Below are 21372 nucleotides of genomic sequence, written 5' to 3'. Positions count from 1 at the left end.
AATTCTAGTTATGAAAGCCTGACTTAGAGGTTATGAAAGGTAGATTAGGGCACAGCCCAACAACTGAGAAACACCTGTATTTCACACTGAGCTAAACTGACATGCAGGAAATGCTGAAATAAAATACCACCCTGATATGATGCTTCCTTTTTCAAAACTCTTTTGCAATTCTTAATTTCAACAAGACCTTCGGGAGGAAGATTGGCAGCTTCAGTATAACATTTAGGCCTCATCTGAGCAAAGTGTTAGAGAAGCCCTTTAAAATGTATTTTTCAAGGTATTTGAAAAATTGTTCTCATACTAAGGAGTTTATCACATGGGATGGATGGATCCCATGAAGAAACTGAATTTTAAATGGAAAAAATCTGCAAAACTGGGTAGTTAACCCAAACAGAAATGGACAAAACCCGAAAAATCAGATTGATTTTTACATGATGTAAGGGTTAATGAGCAATAACATGAGATTAACACAAACAGAAAGTGGACAAAACCGGTTCCTTTTTACTTTCGGAAAATCCAAAAGTAAAAAGGAGCACCTTTGTTTCCTTTACGTTTGGGTTACAGTACTAGTATTGGACTACAACTTGACCTGAGTTTGATTTTCCACTCTGCCATGAAACCCACTGGGTGACCTCGGGCAAGGCACACTCTCTCAGCCTCAGGTGAAGGCAATGGCAAACCCCCTCTGAACAAATTTTGCTCCGCCCAAAAACCCTATGATCACTAATCAGGGTTGCATTGTCAGAAATGGCACCCAACAGTGCAAAACACACAGCAGAAATAACCCAGATTGAGATTTAACTGCCCTGGCTCAGTGCTAGTGAATTCTTGGAACTGTAGTTTTGGGAGACATTTTAGCCTTCTCTGCCAGAGTTCTAGTGCAACAATAAACTACAATTCCCAGGATTCCCTAGCACTGAGCCAGGGCAGTTAAATCCTAATTTTCCCAGAGGAGACGTGTCCTAAATTTCAACCCTCTGTCCAGGAGGAATTCCAAACTGTCCTTCATTTGGAGCCTGACTAAAAACATGAATTGATATTTATATGAGTATTTTCCCCTTTGGACATCTCATCCATTTTGGCGGTTCCTTGTCTTCTTTTGCAATCGTGGGCCATCTATTTTCAGCCCTCTGTCCAGAAGGAGTTCCAAAATGGAGGACATTTTGGAATTTTGACTAAAAGCATGAATTTCTATGTATATGAGTGTGTGTTTTAAGCTTTTATATGTGGTCATGTCTTCCTTTTTTCTTCCCTTTCTGGAAAATCCTGCCATCGTGCCCTTTGGGGTTATGAGGACATGGCCGGTCACCCTGGGCCTCATCACAAAGGCCCACTTGAGCCACGCGAGGCCTAAGGCAGGGCCCAAGCGGCGGCCTAAATTGAGCAGGCCGCTCTGAGGCGCCGGGGCGGTATGGCAGGAAAGGCCGCGGCTTTTACGGGCGAGTAGGCCTCAGTGGGAGGTTTTTTTGAACGAGGAGGAGGAGGTCCGGGGAAGGGAAAGGCGTGTGTGTGTGTTGCTGTAACACAACTCCGCCTCCATGAAGGAGGAGGAGGAGGAGGAGAGAGAAAGTGGAAAGGAGGACGGCCCTTCTTCTTCTCCCTTGCCTTCGCCCAGCGGGAAGCCAAGGAGGCTGCCATGAAGCCTAGCCGGGAGCAAGAGACGGCGGCTGCTGCTGTTGCTATCTCCGGAGGAGGAGGAGGAGGAGGAGGCCGAGGAGAAGAAGACCCTTGGCGAGAATGTGTGGAAATGGCGGTGCAGCTGGCTCTCCAGGCGGGACAGGTGAGCCACCTTCTTCGCCAGGTGTGCGCCTCCTCCTCCTCCTCCATCACCAGGTGCCCTCCAAGGAGGACATGATAGAAAAGCTTTAGGAACATCACTCCTAGAGATAGAAACGCATGGCAGAAGGAGGTGGCAATGGAGGACGGCGTCCGGGAAAAGGAGGATAAGCCTGGTTCGCCTTGGGAGGGCAAAGCAGGGAGGTGGCTGCCCTTCCCTGCCTCTCCCTTCCTGACTTAATATCCCCAGGCTTGGACCTGCTCCAGTTTAAGAAAATGAGGTTTGAGTTCCCTCTGTGTACAGCTCCTGCTTTCTAAATTGTGTTGGGTGTCTGTTTTGTGTGTGTGTGTGTGTTTTAAAGTCTTGCCAATGCTACACACAGAATTGGCATCTGGTGGTGGCCAAGGGAGCAAACCGTCTCCTGCTGTGTGCACAGTTTTAGCATTAACCTGTTGTTGTTTTTAAATTCCTCTCAAGGTTTTGGGGATTGGTTTTTATAATGTGGGGGTTCCAGTTTGTCATTGCGGGTTTGAGGCTCCTTCTTCCCTTCAAAAGGGCTCTTTTTACTTTGGAGTAAAGTCATGTGGCAAGAAATGGAGGTAAATCCTGGAACAGGAGAAGAGAGGTTGCAACCACACTGGGGAAATAATCCAGTTTGGTACCACTTTAGGTGCCATGGCTCAAGGCAAGGAAATTCTGGGCATGGTCGTTTGTTGTGTAAACAACAATCTGTCCCAGGTTTGACCTCCCTTTCTTGCCACAGGACTTTACTCCAAAGTAAAAAGTGACCTTTTTGGAGTGAAGAAGGAGCCTCCAACCTGAAAACACATACTGGACCCCCCCCCCCAATTATAAAAACTAATCCCCAAAATCTGAGAGGATTTAAAAAACAACTCAGGTTAATGCTAAAACTGTCCACCTAACAGGAGAGTTTGCTCCCTTGGCCACCACCAGATGTCAATTGTGTGTGTAGCAGTGGCAAGACTTTAACACGCGCACACACAAAACACCAACACAAAACGACCATTCCCAGAATTCCCTTGCCTTGAGTCATGGCACTTAAAGTGGTCTGAAACCAGATTATTTCTGCAGTGTGGATGCAGCCAGAGAGAAAGAGAGCATATGGCCTAGGCAGGGCAAAAGGGCTTTTTAGACATGAACTGGGAAACAGGCAAGGTTTGGATTAAAAGAGCAAAAGGTGAAAGGATTGAACTCAGATCTGGTCAAATGAGATGACAAAGAAAAAGCGCCTTGCTTTTCTGGGCATCTGGTTAAAGGTAGTCCAACTGAAAATGTTTTTTAAAATTATAAAGGAAATATTCTGAGAAGGCTTAATGTTTACTTACTGAAATATCATTATTTAGTAAAAGTGTTCTTCAGTCTTTTTACTTATCAAAATGTAAACACACAAAAAATGTGTGGAGACATTCGGTCCAATGAAGTCAGAACTACAGAATGCAAATGTTTATATGCTTGCTTGCTTCCTTATCTATTTATTATTATTATTATTATTATTATTATATTTATTTATATCCCGCCCTTTCCCCAAACCTGGGACTCAGAGTGGCTTACAAGATTAAAAACAGTACAAGTAAAAACATAGAAAGGTGTCATGTTAAAACAGAATTAAATTATTACAATATTTAAACAGATTGCATATAAAATAGTTCAAAAAGGTAAAATTGTTTAAAATACATTTAAAAGAATACACCACCCATCTAATATTGTAACATATCGGGGGGGGGGGGGTTGACGTGTTGGCCATGTAGCAAAGTCCAATAACATGCAAAATCTACAGAACAATGATACCTTTATTGGATCAACCAAAATGCACAAAAGACAGGTTGCAAGGTTTTGAAGTTCCACTGGCTTCTTCATCAAGCAAAGATGTTTTAAAAATACAGGAGAATATAAAGTATGACAATGTCAGTCACAAGATTGCATTTGAAGATGTTTTGTCCATCTGCTAGATCCTACTAGAAGGTAGCTATCAGGAAGAGATTTACCAAATTTACCAAGTGTTAAGCAGATCTCAAGAGATCTGTCAGACCATACTGGAAGGAAGCAGACTCAAGTCTAGGAAAGCTCATGCTGCCAACTTCTTTCAGTTTGTCTCAAAAGTGCTGCACAATCCCTTTGCATACTGATTTTTCAGATGAACACAGCTATGGTTTTAAATGTTACCCAGATGCAAACATTTAGGTAGTGTTCTGTAGTTCTGACTTCACACATTTTTCTTTTGCCGGTAGCCTTAGAAATGAGAAATGACCTTTTTAGCTGTAGCAGTACCTAGGATGAAAGAGACTGACATGAACAGAAAATAGATTAATTTGTAATGAGTGGCATTAAGAAAAAATATTAATTAGCTTGTGTACGCTCACCTAACTGCATAAGTATAAGAACTAAACTAACCCAACCAGCAGAATTATACAACATCTATAAAGATACTGTCTGAAAATGTGAGAAGAGTGTGTGTTATCTTTCCTTTTTAAACTCAGATATGTCAGATACTCTTTACAGAATATACTGACTCTAGGATTTCTCCTTTTGGATTTAGCACTGCTGTTCAGAATGAATTGTGATTAAACTCCTTGCAATTCTGGGTTCACCAAGCGTGAAATGCACTGGGGTGATCTCAGGTTAGTCACACACTAACAACAACAACAGTATAAATATGCATGTTTATTTGGAGGCACTGTGTTCCACTCAGTTCACTTAAGCTGCATCTACACTGCAGAAATAATCCAATTGACACTGTTTCAACTGCCATGGCTCAATGCTATGGAACCTACAGTCTGTCTTTTAAAAATGTTTGTAAACTGCATCTCTGGATGCCTGTCTCCCCCTGAAGAAGTATCGTAGGCTGTTGTCCATGAAAGTTTATGCTGAAATACATTGGTTAGCCTTAAAGGGTTCCATGGCTTCTTTTTTGTGGCCCAAGACCATCTAAGAAAATGGGAAAATAAGAGTGGCCTCTGCTTAGATTGTTGAGTGGACTAGTTTGGGGGGAGAGTGCAGGCTTTGGAGGTTAAGTTGTGTCTTCTCTACTCCCACGCACCCAACCAGCTATTATTAGTGTGTGATTATCTTGAGGCTGAAAACTTCAGATAAGCCACTTCCTTAAGAAGCAGTAGCATGAAAATTAGTAGAGTGAGAAAAATAGGTTGGCATCGTGTGTTTTTCCTTTTAACTATAAAATAGGGAGAAATGGGTGGTTGGCTATGGTCAGGATCTAGTCTGTGGGCTTCTAGATTAAGCCCTAAAGTAATCTTAATGGTGTTTACTTGAAACTCCAAGTAAGTGAAATCCTGTGTTTGCTTGCTTCCTTATCCATATTTTTATTAATTTTATATCCTCTTTTTTCCAAAACTGGGACTCATGGCAACTCACAAAATAAGTAGCTACAGAAACAGGAACACAACTGAACTAAAAGGAATTTACTGTAAATGCTTGTTGGGGTTACATGGCAACACATCTTAAACTGCATGCACATGGTAGAAATAATCCAGTTTGAAACCACTTTAACTACCATAGCTCAGTGCAATAGAATTCTCTGAACTGTAGTTTTGTGAGACATTTAGCCTCCTCTGTCAGAGCACTTTGGTGTCCAACAAACTCCAATTCCCACAATTCCATAGCATTGAGCCATGGCAGTTAAAGCTGTGTCAGACTGGATTATTTCCACACTGCAGATGCAGCCTAAGTGAACTCAGTGTAATACAGTGCTTCCAAATAAACATGCATATTTATGCTGTTGTTGTTGTTGTTTACCAAAAGGATTAATACACATTTAAATTATAGAGTTTTGATACTGTGGACCAGGGTCCAAAGCACACTGCAGAAATAGTCCAGTTTAACTGCCCTGGCTCAGTGCTAGGGAATTCTGGGAATTGTAGTTTATTGTGGCACCAGAGCTCTGTGACAGAGAAGGCTAACTATCACATAAAACTACAATTCCCTGAATTCCCTAGCATTTAGCCAGGGTTTAAACTGGATTAACTACAAATTTAAACTGGATTATTTCTCAAGTGTGTTTTGGACCCAGGACTTTTATTCTTTGTGCTTCATAAAATCACATTGGCCAGAATTTTCTTAGGGACATACAAGTCTCTAATTGTCTCTTAGGAACAAAATGACATATGGATGTTCTTTTTCTGGCTCTGTCTAGGTTGATATTCCCGTCCTCTTTTGGCAGTGCTCAAATCTCTTCCCATCTTATTGAAAAGCCCCAAAGCCATCCTGAATGGACTCATAGCGAGACACACAATGAGATCAGCACTGAGATCTATGAGGGTCCTTCAATGCTCCTTTCCTAGAGCTTCTCTAATCATTGGCCATTTAGCTATGGGGAGATAGCCCAAACACCTCTCTGATCTTTCTTGCTTTTGCTGCAAACACTGGAATAGTCATGCAGTGGGGCTTCAGGAGCTTTTCAATAAGTCAGAGATAAGGGTATATGGCTCAGTGTAGTGCATGCAGATATTTATGTTATACTGAGAAGATATAGAATTGAAGCCATTATCTTTCCTCTGAGTTCACTTAGAAAAATATTTCTATGAACACGCATTTAGGAAAGACTTGAGTAGTATGGGGACATTTCTTGATAATACATATTGTCTTTTAAAAAAAGGTTGAAAGAGAACTGGAAAGATTAAAATGAAACTGTTTTAGCAATGGAAAGGGAGGAACAGATATCAAAGAAAGGGAAATTGTTTATTTTTGTTCCAATAATATCTTCCTTGGTCTCTGAATGACTGCTTGTCAGTTTTTTCTTATTTCCATTTAAAAAATGTCACACCCAGTTGCAATGGCAAGCCAGAGTGTATGTTCTAAATGTGTTAAATACTTTTAACTATTATTTCCACCATATATGCTACACAAAATTTTTAACATTGTACTGTTGATGATGATTATGTTGTTGTGTGCCTTCAAGTAGTTTCCAACTTCTGTGACCCTAAGGTGACCCTATCATGGGGTTTTCTTGGCAAGATTTGTTCAGAGGAGGTTTGCCATTGCCTTTGCCTGAGGCTGAGAGAATGTGACTTTCCCAGGGCCACCCAGTGGGTTTTCTTGGCCAAGCGAGGAATTGAACTCTGGTCTCCAGAGTCACAGTTCAATACTCAAACTACTACACCACACAAGCTTTCCTACATTTTATTATATACTGATTCATATTTGTTATATTCCTGAGGACCAGATTCTGAACTCTGTCAAATAAAAAGGACCTAATTTATAGGAAATCCCTTTGATTTCAATTGATATTACAGTATGTAAAACTGCTTGTCTCCTTCAACAGCAATGGGTGAAGTGCAGCCTAACAGGTTTCTTCACAGTGAGGCCCTTAACACACTTCCAAGGCCCATCCACCCAAGAAGAACTTTTCTGTTTTTTTGTGCAAATTTCCTTCCCTCTCCTGCTCAAGCTTGCGGTTTTAACCCCCACAAGCCCCTCACATACTGCAAAACCTTTTTTTAAAAAGACCAAAAAATTAAATTGGAAGTGTTGATTTAAGCTTCTGTGCACAGCAAGCCTGGAGAGTTAAAATGGTGCATGCGCGCCTGTGGGGTAACACAACCCATAGGAATAAACTAGACTTGAGGTCTTGCATTTTTTTTGCATCTAGAACGGATCCCCTGTGTATACAAAGGGCCATTTATTTCACCAGAGTAGTTGTATATATGTGCAATAGAGAACTAGTGTTCTTCTTTTATCTTTGTCATATATGTGACTGAGTTGAAAGTTCTGTGTGTATTTGGCTTTAAGGGATGTGGCAATAATCTAAAATGTAATATCTGGTATGCTCTTTCTAGATTATTAGGAAAGCACTCACTGAGGAAAAGCAGGTGTCTACCAAAACCTCTCCAGCAGATCTTGTGACAGAAACTGATCACCTTGTGGAAAATTTAATTGTTTCTGCTCTGAAAGAAAAGTTTCCCTCTCACAGGTATGTCTTCTTATAGAGTTATTGTAGCATGGTATGTTTTGCTTGGGATTGAAAACACAGTTCTGTGAATATGGGGATTCATATATTGTCAATAGTATCAAGCTTTCTTCATGCATTGTATCTATGAGTCAAACAGATGGTTGTCTCATAAGGGTACAATACCGAAATGGGTTTGGCTCCAATTGTACATTTTAGGGCAAGCCTGGGTATGATGTATTATGATATCCTCCATAGATGTAATGGAGAAGTCTCTAGTTTGTCATGCATACCTTTCAAAAGGAAAATCAGACTGCAGTACTAATTATGTTTATCTTGCCTCCCTCTCATGAATCAATTTTATCCTCATAACAATACTGTGAAGTAGATTAAACTAAGATGTAGTGGCTGACCCAGTTACCCTGTACATTTTGTGGCTGAGTGGCAACTTGAACCTGGGTCTTCCTCGTCTTAGTCTGGAACCCCCTGCACTATACTAGCACCATTTAAACTGGAATAGAGATGAAGTGTATGTGATTGGCTGACCATAATCATAATGGCAACATTTATAGTAAGCAATCACCATGCATAGAAGGAAAGCAGGCAGGACATCACAAAACTCAATCTGTGAATGGTAATATTGCTGTTTAGGGAAACAAAGCAGCCAAACTCTACAAGTGGGTAGGCAGGAGCATCATAATATTTGGTCCCATTTTGGAAACTCATGGGAAACAGTGACAACACTGACTCATTTTCCAAAGGGAATGAGAATAATAATCTTTGTAGTTTGGATACTGCATAAACTTGCAGATTTAGAAGCTTATATCTTCCTGCTTTTCTCTTTGCTCCCTCTCTTCCACTCCAAGAGAGAACATTGATTTTTAGTCTGTTGAAACAGCAGAGAAGCTTTTAGGCTGATACAGTATGGAGTGTGTTAACAACTATTGTTTTTAATACTCCTGCCTCTGTCTTTTGAAATCCAGATTAGATTTCCCTTATCAAATGAATATTATAGTTTCTGCCTGGTTTTAGCAGACATCTGTTCACATAATAGTAACTAAAACAGCCCCATAAAATGTGATGTGATGTGATTGGAATTCTAAGCTAAAATGTTTATAGACTGTTGTCATACAGGCAGTGTGTCAAGGTGGCAAAATAAATTGCCATTTATTGATCATCTTGCAGAGCTTAATGTCTGTCTTGTACAGGTGGAGCTGAAGGTTGTTTTAAAAAATAACACAAACCGTATTGTATTGCATTTCCCACATCGTTAATATCTGTGTTGGCTAAAAGGTATATTTAGTTTAGCAGAGGCTTTCTTCCACTTTCTGTCCCACATTAAAAGCATTCATGCAGAGGTACAATTAGTGCAAGAAAAATTCAAAAATGGTCTCCGTGTTCTGTGTAAAATATCTTCATTCTTGGAAATCTGTAGATGAGAGTGGCTGATAGTTCTCAAGCACTTGGATTAGAATAGTCCAGAGTGAAACATGTGAAAATGAGTATTGTGGCTTAGTTTCAATTTATGTGCTTCTGGTTGTCATTCAGAGGGGGGATTCTCTTGCGTGGTAAGAGGAACATGCTATTGCACCATAAAATGCACAGGCATCTTCCCATGTGTGAAATAATGTAGGTTTCCATTTATATAAGACCTTGAACTACCTGCCCCAAAGGGGTGGTCTGCAGCCATCACTTTACTGGCTGGATCAGGGCTGCAGCAACCTTATGCTGCAGTCCTGATCCTGCCTCCAGAGAGAACAAAAAGGATCTGCAAAAAGCGGCTCCTTTTTGTGCCCTCCATAGCCACGGTGGCGCAGCTTTATGGCGCCCCTTCAGTGCTGTATCATGTGGATGCAGCACCGGAGGGGTGTCATGATGGCATGCACCATGTGGACCAGCGCACACCAAAATCGTGCCCTAGGGGCAGGTTTAGGGCATCCAGCATGTGGATGCTGCACCCTAACTTCGCCCACAGGCCGGCACAAAGTGCCGGTCTGTATCAGGCCTTAGTCATCTAAACAGTATACAAAGCCTCCCAAAGATCCTTTTATAATGACTTTAAAAAAAGCACTTCATTTAACACCTATTTGAATTTAGATGTAGCAAGGAATAGCTAAATGTGCCAATGTCTAAACTGCCTTTTCTCCTAAGAGACAAAAATGTGTCTGCTTCCAATTAAATTCTAATTTTAATTTTCTCATTCATGGTGTCAATGTGCACTAATTAACAGGTTTATTGCAGAAGAAGCTACTGCTGCTGGTTCAAAATGCATCCTCAATGACAGTCCTACCTGGATCATTGATCCTGTTGATGGCACCTGCAATTTTGTTCATAGGTAAATACAGAGACAGTAAACATGGTTCTTTTTGTGTCTTCTCATACCCTGTGTTGTTCTTGTTCAAAGACATTTTTCTGTATCCAAACTCCCCAAATAATGCTTGCTTGTATATTAGCTGACTTTCTCACATCTGTCAAGGTCAGAAGTATTTTCCTTATTTAAATGTTCATATTTTACTGACTAAAACTTCTGGTCACTTATAATATGGGTCAGTTTTGGGATGTAGCGATCTCCTGTGGGTCCATAGGGGCAAGGTTTGGTCCCAGTCCAGCTGCAGTTACTCTAATGCAAAAGCTAGCATTCTTTAATTATAATTTTACTCAATTTGTTTAAGCTGTTTATTTTTCAAGCCACTTACTTTTAGTCTTAGTAACTTAAGCTGTTTTCTTAAAAATTACTTTTGACTGTTTACAGTGAGCACTAAGCTAGCATAAGCAAGTGAAAAATGATGTCGATGATCATTAATGCTATTGATAATGATTGGGTCATATTTTGCTTATTTTGGAGACAAAACATGCAACAACTTGCAGCTTTATTATAGTTCTTTATTATAGTTACTTTTCTGGCACAAAACGTAATTTGATTCACTTGTTAATAATAACAGATATATAACTCTTTTTGCTGTGCAAGTTCTGACATGACAATAATTTAGAAATACTGACTGCTAAAATACTGGGAGGGAAAGATTCTTGAGTGACATTTACATTTTTCATAGAAATAGTTCTCTCATAACACTGCCCCTTGAATTCTGGGACTTAGCTTGAGCTCCGACCTGCGTGCTAGAACAGCAGATACCACTTTCTCTTACCTCCTTCATAGCATAACTGTATTGCTCACAGGTTATGCCGTTAGTTCCAATCACTTGCATGCCATCCTAAAATTTAACAGAATGGAAAGGGGCTTTCTTAAGGTAGCATTCAGTATTTCTTTCATACTTTGGGTTTCAGTGGAAAAACACTGCTAAACTAGGCCATAGGATAGGATCAGTTTCTAAAAATTAGAAGTACTTTTTAAAAGTTTTTTAAAAAATATAAACATGCAAAAACATATAAAAATACGTAATATTTGCTGAGAACTAAACACTGTCATATTGCTGAAAGCTAAACATGCTGAAAGTGATTGTGTTGAAGGTATATTAAATAGATGCAACTGATTTTATTTACACAGGTTTCCAACTGTAGCTGTTAGTATTGGATTTGCTGTTAACCAAGAGGTAAAAGATAATGTTCTGTAAGTTGGTCTGTAAGACTTTAGCTGCAGATAACAAAATAAATGACCCATTGTGTAGTAATCTGATTGATAAAATCTAAACGCTGTCAGCAAAATTTATAGAAAATGCTTTAGAGATTTTGGCCTACAGTTAGGAAATCTAACTGATTTGCATGTAACACTTAAGCAAACTTACATATAGCACTCAAGCCAACTCTTCCATGAGTAGTTTTATTATATACCACCATAAATGAATGTATGCACTTACTGGGGACACCAAACAATAAAAGAGTGTGAACATTTTCTTTTTGTAAAAAATGCCTGTCTTGCAGGAAGTGAATAAAAGAGACTTGTTTTTATGAGTGAGAGCCAGCATGGTTTGAGCACTGGACTATGACTCTGGAGAGCAGGGTTTGAATCCTGGCTTGGCCATGGAAACTCACTAGGTGACCTTGAGCAAGTCACAAACTCTCAGGCTCAGAGGAAGGCAAAGGCAAAACCCCTCTGAACAAATCTTGCCAAGAAAACACAGTAAAAGTATTCCCAAGTAACTGCATTTAAGAATAGTATAACCTTCATTTAAAAGACATTTAGATCCAGCCATGTTGATTGCCAGTTCTCCTGAGTTGGCAACACAAGGCACATGCTAATCAGCCAAGTGGCAAACATATCATATATTCTCTCTATTGCTGTTTATTGCTCATGTGGCAGCAGAATTTTAGTTACCAATTTGAGCTCTTAGACCTCATTACCAGCCAACCTACTTTCTTAGTTGGCACTGTTTCCTTAAAGTAAATAGTTGTTGCTGTGTGCCTTCAAGTTGTTTCTGACATATGGCCACCCTAAAGTGGTGAACCTGTCATGGGGTTTTCTTGGCAAGTTTCTTCAGAGGAGGTTTGCCATTGCCCTCCCCTGAAGCTGAGAGACTGATTTTCCCAAGGTCACTCACTGGGTTTCCATGGCCCAAACTGAGATTCAGACCCTGGTCTTCAGAGTCCTAGTCCAGCGCTGAAACCACTACACCATGCTGGCTCTAAAATGTAAAGAGTACCTACCACTATGTTTCCATAGGATGGGGTGGGCAAACTGTGATCCTACAAGTATTGTTGGACTACAACTCCTAGCAGCCCTAAAATAGACAGTGGTGATAAACTTTGAGAGTTTTAATCTAACAGCCTCTGGAGGGTCACACTTTGCCCACCCCTGTCCTAGGAAAATATAATACAATATGCTTCTTCTCTATCCTGAAATCCCATGTGAAAACAAAAAAATAGTGTCCTGTGTAGAAAATTGCCAAAGGTTTGAATTGACTAAGATCTGTCCCTATTGCTGGATGATAGGTGGAAGCAGATATATACAGTTGCCTCTCTGTTTCATATCCGCACCCCTTGCTTACTTGTGAGGAGCAAACAGAGGGGATTAAAAATGGGGTGCGCACCTGGGGCGCATGCCTGCAGCTACTCACAGGCGCCCCTCCCATTCAAGCCTATGGGGCTTGAATATGTGCAAAATTGTGGGGTTTTTGGGGGGGGGTCCAGAACAGATCCCCCATAAAAATGGAGGGCTGACTGTATTTTCAAATCTAAGTGACTGCTAAACAACTGTAAAGCAGGAAGAGCTTGGAGGAGTTCCTTTTTGAACTACAGCACCTATTCCATGGGTAGTGGAAATGCTGGCTAGGGAAGTATGTTTGCTGTAGTCTGAAAAGCAATTTTTCTAACCTCTGAATGCTGGGGAGGTGATGTCAAGTGGTAAAGTAGAGTTGGATATCAAGCTGTTTCCCTGCTGCCTTTCCACCACAGCCCATTTAACCTGCTTATCATCATGTTTAGCCCTTCTCCTTTCTGGTTTTTAAATCTGGGTGAAAAGAAAGTAAGGGAGAGGCACATGGGGTAAGTGGCTGCATGGGTTCAGTAGTCTCCTCCTGCCTGACACATTTCCACTTGGTATTTGCCAGAGATTGGTTGGTGACTTTTGTCTGAAGACACTGGTGGATTGTTATCACTTTGTTGTGGCCCAACAGTGAGTTTGAAGAACAGGGCACAAGAAAGCAGCATGCACTTGAAGGAGAAAGTTGTTGTTTTAGGAGGTGGTTCTGTATTATTGTTGTTTATTGTTATTACAGCTGCAGGCTAATTATTGCATAATACCTGTAGCTATTAGACAGCCCATATAGTGGTTTGTATGTCTGGAGATGAGGGATCAAATTCCTGCTCAGCCATGAAAACACACTGGGTGACCTTGGGCAAGTCATACTCTCTCATTCTCAGAGAGTGACTAAGTCAAATTCCCCCAGAACAAATCTTGCCAAACCCCCCCTCCCTCAAATAGGCTTTCTTTAGGGTCACCATAAATAAGAAGTGACTTGAAGGCACACAACAACAAGCTGTTGTACAGAAGCTATTTAAACCCCTTCCATATGTAGGCAGCTCCAAATTACAGGTCTAATGGGCGAGACCTGCTCACATTTGAATTGCCAGTTCATGGGAAGTTTTTTTTTTCTCCCTACCAGTACTGTATGTTCTTGATAAGTGACTGATACTAGCTTGGAGAACCTAACCAGTGGTGTGGTACATTTGGCCAGTTTGCTCATTACAGTCAATACTATGCAGAAAACACTTCCAGTGTATTCCTCATAATTAATGTAATGTAAAAAGTAGCCAGGAAATGCAGTAACTCATTGCTTATTTATATGGAGCATATAAAGTAGAAAGTCTGAAGTAATCAAAACATTTATTATTATAAATAACAGTTTCAATTCTATACAGTTAAAATAATGCTAATTTGTTTATACTTATGCATAGTCTAAAAATTGCATTTATGTTACCTTTCTTTTCTTAAAACTCTAAAGCTTGAATTTGGTGTAATTTATCACTGCACTGAAGAACGGTTATACACTGGTAGAAGAGGTCAAGGGGCATATTGTAATGACAAAAGGCTACAAGTGTCAAAAGTAACAGGTTAGTTTAGATTTTGTTAGCACTCTAAATACTTTGTTATAATTGCAGAGAGTTGATATTGTTTCTCGTGTGTTTTCTCTGTTTCATTTACTCATTTTTACCCCATACTTTAAACTATTCAGCTTAAACTTAGTTTCAAAGAGACTTTCACAAGTTACTGTAAAGTTGGATCCAATAGAACTGATGCTTACTGCTTACACTTATGTTTGGGGCAGCTTTTTAGTACCAGTTGAGTGAAATATAATTGACTGTGGGTTCATTTAAGATGTTATGATTGACTCTGACCTGTTTTACTACACTTAGGCCAAATTACTTGAAAAGCTATTTTCAGATGTTAAACTTATTGTAAGGAAATCACTTTAAAATCCTCTACTGTATTCCACATTGGGGCATATATAAAGCAGCCCTGTTTTCAGAGTGGATAGGGCCTGACAGCCTGCAGAGTTGATGTCATGAGTTGAAGGCAGGGATGGGGAATATGTGGCCCTTCAGATATGGTTGAATAACAGTTCCTACTGTTCCTCACCATGTCCAATATCTGGCAGGCTTCACATTCACACAGCATAGCATGTGAAGGCTAGAAGATTCATTAACACCCAAATGAAAAGTATTAAATGCAAGCAGAAGAATCCTGGAAAGCTTCAATGCATAGTATTCCAGGATACTATGGCTTTATCCTAATGTTAGAATGCACAACAAGGGAATAGCTTGTTAAAACATTATATTGCCTCATGCTTCTTTCCAAAAGAATATATACAGGTTGAGTCTTTTTTTATCTGAAATGCTTGGGACCAGAAGTATTTTGGATTTTGGAATATGTGCATATACATAATGAGATTGTCTTGGAGATGGGACCCAAGTCGAAACATGAAATTCATTTATGTATTGTATACACCTTACACAGATAGCCTGAAGGTAATTTTATACATAATATTTTTAATAATTTTGTGCATGAAACAAAGTTTGGGTACACTGAGCAGTCAGAAAGAAAGCAAAGGTGTCACAATATCTCCACTAGCCACATGGACAATTTTGGATTTTGGAGTGTTTTGGATTTCAGAATTCCGGATAAGGGATACTCAACTTGTATTATTAATTTGCAGTTCAGTCTCAACATTGGATTTTTAAAATATACTGTAGCATTCTTACTGAAAGAACACCCTTAAAGTACTTAGAATGATCAAAGGATGTAGATAGGGAGACAACTGTTGCATATTTAATTGCAAGTATCCTAATTGGTAATAGTTGCTTAAACATATTTAGAAATGTGGTAAAAGTAATGTTAAGGATAATTTCAAGATACAGAATATTACTGATTTGGAACACAGAATTTACTAGGAGTAAGCATTAAATGATATATCTGTATGAAAACTGAGATGTACTGTAAAACACAAAAGATGATTTACCATAAACATTGGAAAAGGCCTGCTTTGAAATGCTGTTCTAATGATAAAGATCAACTGTTTATCTTGCAGATATCTCAAAGGCCTTGATTTTAACAGAGATTGGCTCAAAACGTGACCCTGACACTTTGAAAATATTTCTCAGTAACATGGAGCGATTGCTCAGGGCCCAAGCTCATGGGTAAGATTGTCTTATTACAAAATGAATATTTTAGCAGGGCATTTTTATTAACATTTCAGTTAAGAATTCATCCACTTAAACATGGGTCTTGTCTGTACTAGAGAAATAAAGTAGTTTGACACCACTTTAACTGCCATGGCTCAATGCTGTGCAATTCTGGGATTTGTGGGTTTTGTCAGATATGTATCTTTCTCTCTCAGAGAGCTCTGGTGCCATAACAAACTACAGACTGTATCACTGCTGCCTTTTTTGGGGAAGGTGATCGAGAGAGTGGTTGCCTTCCAGCTCCAGGCACTCTTGGATGAAATGGATTTTCTAGACCCATTTCAAACCGGCTTCCAGGTGGGCTATGGAGTTGAGACTGCCATGGTCGCCTTAGTCGATGATCTCCGTCTGGGCATGGACAGGGGAAGCGTGTCCCTGTTAGTGCTTTTGGACATCTCAGTGGCTTTTGATACCATTGACCATGGTATCCTTCTGGAACGCCTGAGGGAGTTGGGTATCGGGAGCACTGCGCTCCAGTGGCTCCGTTCCTACCTCTCGGCCAGATTCCAGATGGTGCAGCTGGGGGACGTTTGCTCCGATAAGAGGGCGCTTACATCTGGTGTCCCTCAAGGAGCTATTCTGTGCCCCATGCTATTCAACATTTACATGAAACCACTGGGAGAGATCATCCGGAGTCACGGGGCGTGGTGTTATCAGTACGCTGATGACACCCAAATATACTTCTCTGTGTCTCCGACTGATGCAGTGACTAGGGATGGCATCTCTCCTCTAAATGCCTGCTTGGAGTCGGTAATGGGCTGGATGAGGGAAAACAAACTCAGCCTGAATCCAGAGAAAACGGAAGTACTGGTGATAGGTCCATCGGGCCCGGGTAGTGGAATTTGTCCACCTGTCCTGAATGGGGTCATGCTTCCCCTGAAGGACTCAGTTCGCAGTCTGGGGGTGCTTCTGGACTCGTTGCTCCAATTGACATCTCAACTGGATGCGACGGTCAGAAGTGCTTGTTATCAGCTTCAGCGGATACGCCAGCTGCGACCCTACCTGGATCGAAGGGACCTTGAAACTGTAGTACACGCTCTGATAACCTCTCGATTGGATTTTTGTAATGTGCTCTACATGGGACAACCCTTATACCAAACCCGGAAGCTGCAGATAGTGCAAAATATGGCAGCAAGATTGGTCGCTGGTGGTTCCAGTTCAGACCATATAACACCTATTTTGAAAGATCTCCATTGGCTGTCTATTTGCTTCCGGGCACAATACAAGGTCTTGGTTATTACCTATAAAGCCCTAAATGGCTTGGGCCCTGGGTACTTGGAGGACCGCCTCTCCCCATATAATCTGCCCCGCACACTCAGGTCTGCAGGGAAAAACTTGCTGGAGGTCCCAACTGCGCGTTATGTGAGGACCTCACAATGGGCCTTTTCAATCTCGGCCCCGAGAATATGGAATAATCTCCCTGATGAGCTCTGCTCCGCCACATCTTTGGACTTATTTACGAAGAATCTCAAGACCTTCTTCTTTTCCCAAGCTTTCCCCCCATGAGATGTGACTTTGGTTTTCCCCCTCTATGTGGTAACGACTCTGGCTATGTTTTTCTGGATTCCCCTACTCAGCTACTCGAGTATTAGTTTTATATGCTGTTTTATATCTTGTTTTATCTGTTTTATTGATTATTGTAATTTTACCTGGATTTGTATGCCGCTTTGATCTGAATTGGAAAAGCGGGATAGAAATAAACTTTTATTATATTATTATTATTATTATTACAAATCACAGAATTCCATAGTATTGATCCATGCAGTTATTTGTCATGATGTCAAATTGCATTATTTTTGCAGTGCAGATGCAGCCATAGTGAACACATTCAAAGGTTTTGAAGGAATGAAAGTGAGAATATGGAGCTTCTGCTGAACAAGACTACCCCATTGCCTGTACCATTAGAGGGACTTCTTGTGTACCAAAGGATATACTCCTGCCTTTAAGATGCCTCTAACATTTCTCTTAAGAGGGGAATCTGTTGTCTTGTTACATGGGATTCATGGTGGCAACCAAACATTATTTTGTAAAATGAACTACTGTATATATTCAACTATAAGCCAAGAAATATATGCCCCAAAATTGACCCTAAAATCCTGAGTCAACTAATACTGCTTAGAAAGGTCTTGAAACAAGCACCGCCTGATGCCCCACTCTTCATGCCTCAAATCAGGAGTGTGTGTGTGAAAGAGGTTCCCAATCCGATTTGAGAGCCTGTTCTTCCCATGAAAGAAACACCCCTTTTAGCTCCACGTCTTTCCCTTCCCAGTCTGATCTGAAAGCCTTCTCTTCCTGTCAGAGAAACACCTCTCTTAGCTTTTTTCCTAGTTTGATTTGAAAGCCTTCTCATCCCATCAAAGAAACACTCCCTTTAGGTCCATTTCTTTCCCTCCAGTCTCATTTAAGAGCCTTATCTTTCCATCAAAGAAACACCCCATTTAGCTTCTTTCCCTTCTCAGTCCAATTTGGAAGCCTTCTCTTTCCATCAAAGAAACATCCCTATCAGCTACATTTTTTCCCTTCCCAGTCTGATCTGAAAGCCTCTTCCCATCAAATCAACATCCTTTTTAGTTCCACTTCTATCCTTTCTCAGTCAGATTTAAAAGCCTTCTCTTCGTATCAAAGAAACATCCCATTTAGCTCCAATTCTTTCCCTCTCAGTCCAATTTGAAAGCCTTCTCGTCCCATCAAAGGAACACCCCTATTAGCTCCACTTCTTTCCCTTGCCAGTCCAATTTGACAGCCATCTCTTCCTATCAAAGAAATATACCATTTAGCTTCACTTCCTTTCCTCCTTAACCCGATGTTAAAAGCTCTCTTCCAGCACCTGAGACGTGATGTTAGGTGATCGGAAGAGGTCTAGAGAAGAAGGAGGGATGGAAGTGATGTTTTCCCTTTTCCCTCCTTTGTTATGGCCCCCTAGGTTTTACCCTCAACTTATCCACGCGTCATATCAAAATTCATGATTTGACCCTGAAACCTTCCCTCGATTTATACACGAGGCCAACTTATACACAAGTTATATGCTAGAAGACATAGACTGTACACACTGCCAGCTTGACATCTATTATAAGATTATAAAGAAGAAAATTATGTTGAGTCAAATATCTGGGAATGGGTAATTGTTTTCCAAGTTTCTATGCTAGTTTATAAGTATCTACCAACCTATATTGGTTGGAATTCTGATGGATAGTCTAAGTAGGAGTATACCCATAGGATTTAGGCTGCTGTTAGTTTCAGACCTTTGTACATGAGTCAACACTTGGTGGGGTCTGCCTTATCAGGAGTGTTGTTTTATGTGTTTTGTTTTTGTTTTGCCTATCTCACCCCCCCCCCTCAAATGCCTTGATTTATTATAGGGTACGTGTAATTGGAAGTGCGACCTTGGCACTCTGTCTTTTAGCATCCGGTGCTGCAGATGCATATTACCAGTTTGGCTTGCACTGCTGGGATTTGGCAGCAGCTACTGTGATTATCAGAGAGGCGGGTGGTGTTGTGATGGATACCTCAGGTGAGTAAATGCTGTTTTTGAGAGGGGGAACTATGGAATTTGTTTTTAAACATATGAGGTGGCTACTTTCAGGTTTTAAGCTTACAGAAGGGAATCTATGGTTGGTTCCTTCATTATAATGATCCTTCAGAGTTATCAGTTCATTTCATCAGGTCAGAATTATTTATCTTGTTTATTATTGAAGGAGGGCTGTTTCTGGAAGCTGCAGGTTCAAAAATGGGGAGGATGTACCCAGTGTTAGATAAGCTTGTGCAAACTGCCCCCACCCAGTTTTCCTAATAACTGTCCTTGCCTCACTCAGGCCTTTTCGAAATTTCCCAGCTTTCAGGAGAGGGGTTTCCAGGGTATGGTGGGATGTATATTTGAAGGAGTTGATCCAAAGACCCCTATTGTGCAAATGGGTTGCTTTTCATTACCACAGAGGGAAGATAGGTGTTCTGGTTAGTTTTGCTCCTTCACACATCCCAGTGAAAAACAGCAGCTGCCTCTAATGGGTTGTGCAAAAAGTTGCTTGATGACTTCAATACACAGAAGGGGAGAGTCTTGTATTACTTCTGAATCCAAGTTACAGGCAGTATTTATGATAAAACTAATCTCCTTTCATAGGTGGACCTCTAGACCTAATGTCATGCCGAGTCATTGCAGCAGGTACCCAGGAAATGGCTACATTTATAGCTCAGGAAATACAGACAATTCACTATAGAAGAGATGATGAGAACTGACAAGACTTGAATATTTCAATAATCAACAGAAAAACTTGCCATTTTGGAGCTATTTTCACTTTCTTCAGGATGGATTGCTTATAGGATAAATGGTTTAGTAATGTGTTTTCCCGTACAGTCTATATAGAAAATGTATTAGGAAAAGGTTTTACTTACATTATAGGAAGGTGAAGGGAAACGTTTAATTTTTGTAAGCTACTTGGGCCCCTTTTAATGAGAATTGATATCAACTATACTTTTTAAATGTTATAGGTATCCCAGATTGAATTTGTTGGTTGCCTCTTTGAGAATGAAACAGAGGGAGTATTTTTGTTACAAACTAGAAACAATCCTTTATTTTTGCAGAACTCAGGTAAACTAGTTTTTTGTTCCACAGCAAGGGACAATAGTTTTAAATTGTGTGCCTAAAATACCCTCATCTAACTGTACTTGAGAAAAAAATATTATTCTTTTTTAAAGTTAGAAGTACATTTATTGAACAGATCTTAGATATTTACATTTATTTATGTGTTACACACAACAGTAATAATGGTACATATCCTTGAATTGTGTATTATCCTGTGTAAATAATTATGTAAATACTTTTAGTGATAATCAGAAGTTTAAAAGGTGTTTGGCTTTTTCCAAGCATTCAGAATTCTTCAGCTTGATAAAGAACAGAGCAGAACAAAATCATCACAATTTTTTACAATATGATCTGAACGTTTCAAGAGGAAGAGAGGGACAGAATGTACATCAGGAAAGCCTTTTTCTGTAATCATAAACAAGTGAGGGAAAACACAAGTAGATGTGAAAGAATTTGCGTAGGCTGAGCATATTTTCAGTGGCACTTAGTTCTATAATTCTATCTGAGTCAGTGGCGCATTACAGAGCGCCGCCCAAGAAGGGCGCTCAGCCGCCAGCGCCGGTTGCTAGTCCGGGAACCGCAGCGGCCAAACCATGTGGTTCCTGGGCGCAACAAGAAGCGCCAAAATGGCGCTTCTTTCTGGGCCCTGGAAGTGGCGCCGCAAGGCGCTAGTCGTGCACTCGTGGCATCACTTCCGCCACGTGACTCCGGACGCTATGCGTCTGTGACGTCAAAATGGTGACCCCCGTGTGGACGGGCACCGCCATTTTGTACGGACTCGGTCCGTATTAGAGTTGAGGGGCATCCAGAAGGGACGCCCCTTCTCAACCCTAACACGCGCCTTCGGCGCATCTGTAACGCGCCAGTGTTTTGCACCCAGATCTCTTCAATCAGAAACAAAGTAGATCCAGCAAGCCTAAAGTCTGCCCATGTCTATATTAGAATGCCAAAATTCACAAA

General features: G+C 40.6%; 1 protein-coding gene across 2 annotated transcripts; it reads left to right on the top strand.

Moving 5' to 3' along the window:
- Window positions 1–1515: 1515 nt before the first annotated feature.
- On the top strand, window positions 1516–21105 carry IMPA2 (inositol monophosphatase 2). 2 transcript variants are annotated; one of them, XM_042465135.1, is made up of 8 exons: window positions 1516–1801; window positions 7588–7721; window positions 9928–10032; window positions 11203–11248; window positions 14096–14204; window positions 15680–15788; window positions 19193–19344; window positions 19951–21105. In XM_042465135.1, the coding sequence occupies exons 1-8, from the start codon at window positions 1637–1639 to the stop codon at window positions 20064–20066; spliced, it is 936 nt and encodes a 311-aa protein (XP_042321069.1). In that variant the 5' UTR covers window positions 1516–1636; the 3' UTR covers window positions 20067–21105. The 2 variants fall into 2 exon arrangements, with proteins under 2 accessions (XP_042321069.1, XP_042321070.1); XM_042465136.1 differs by having other exon boundaries at window positions 1521–1780.
- The last annotated feature ends 267 nt before the right edge of the window (window positions 21106–21372 follow it).

Source organism: Sceloporus undulatus, chromosome 4 (assembly GCF_019175285.1).
Source record: "Sceloporus undulatus isolate JIND9_A2432 ecotype Alabama chromosome 4, SceUnd_v1.1, whole genome shotgun sequence".
NCBI classification, from domain to species: Eukaryota; Metazoa; Chordata; class Lepidosauria; order Squamata; family Phrynosomatidae; genus Sceloporus; species Sceloporus undulatus.
The sequence above is the reverse complement of the archived record's forward strand: the minus strand, read 5'-3'. Positions and strand labels throughout refer to the sequence as shown.

Coding starts and splice junctions, on each gene's coding strand:
- IMPA2 (XM_042465135.1), top strand. CDS start 1,637: ATGAAGCCTAGCCGGGAGCAAGAGACGGCGGCTGCTGCTGTTGCTATC. Junction 10,033..11,202: donor ACCTGCAATTTTGTTCATAG/GTAAATACAGAG, acceptor TTATTTACACAG/GTTTCCAACTGTAGCTGTTA. Junction 14,205..15,679: donor ACAAGTGTCAAAAGTAACAG/GTTAGTTTAGAT, acceptor TTTATCTTGCAG/ATATCTCAAAGGCCTTGATT.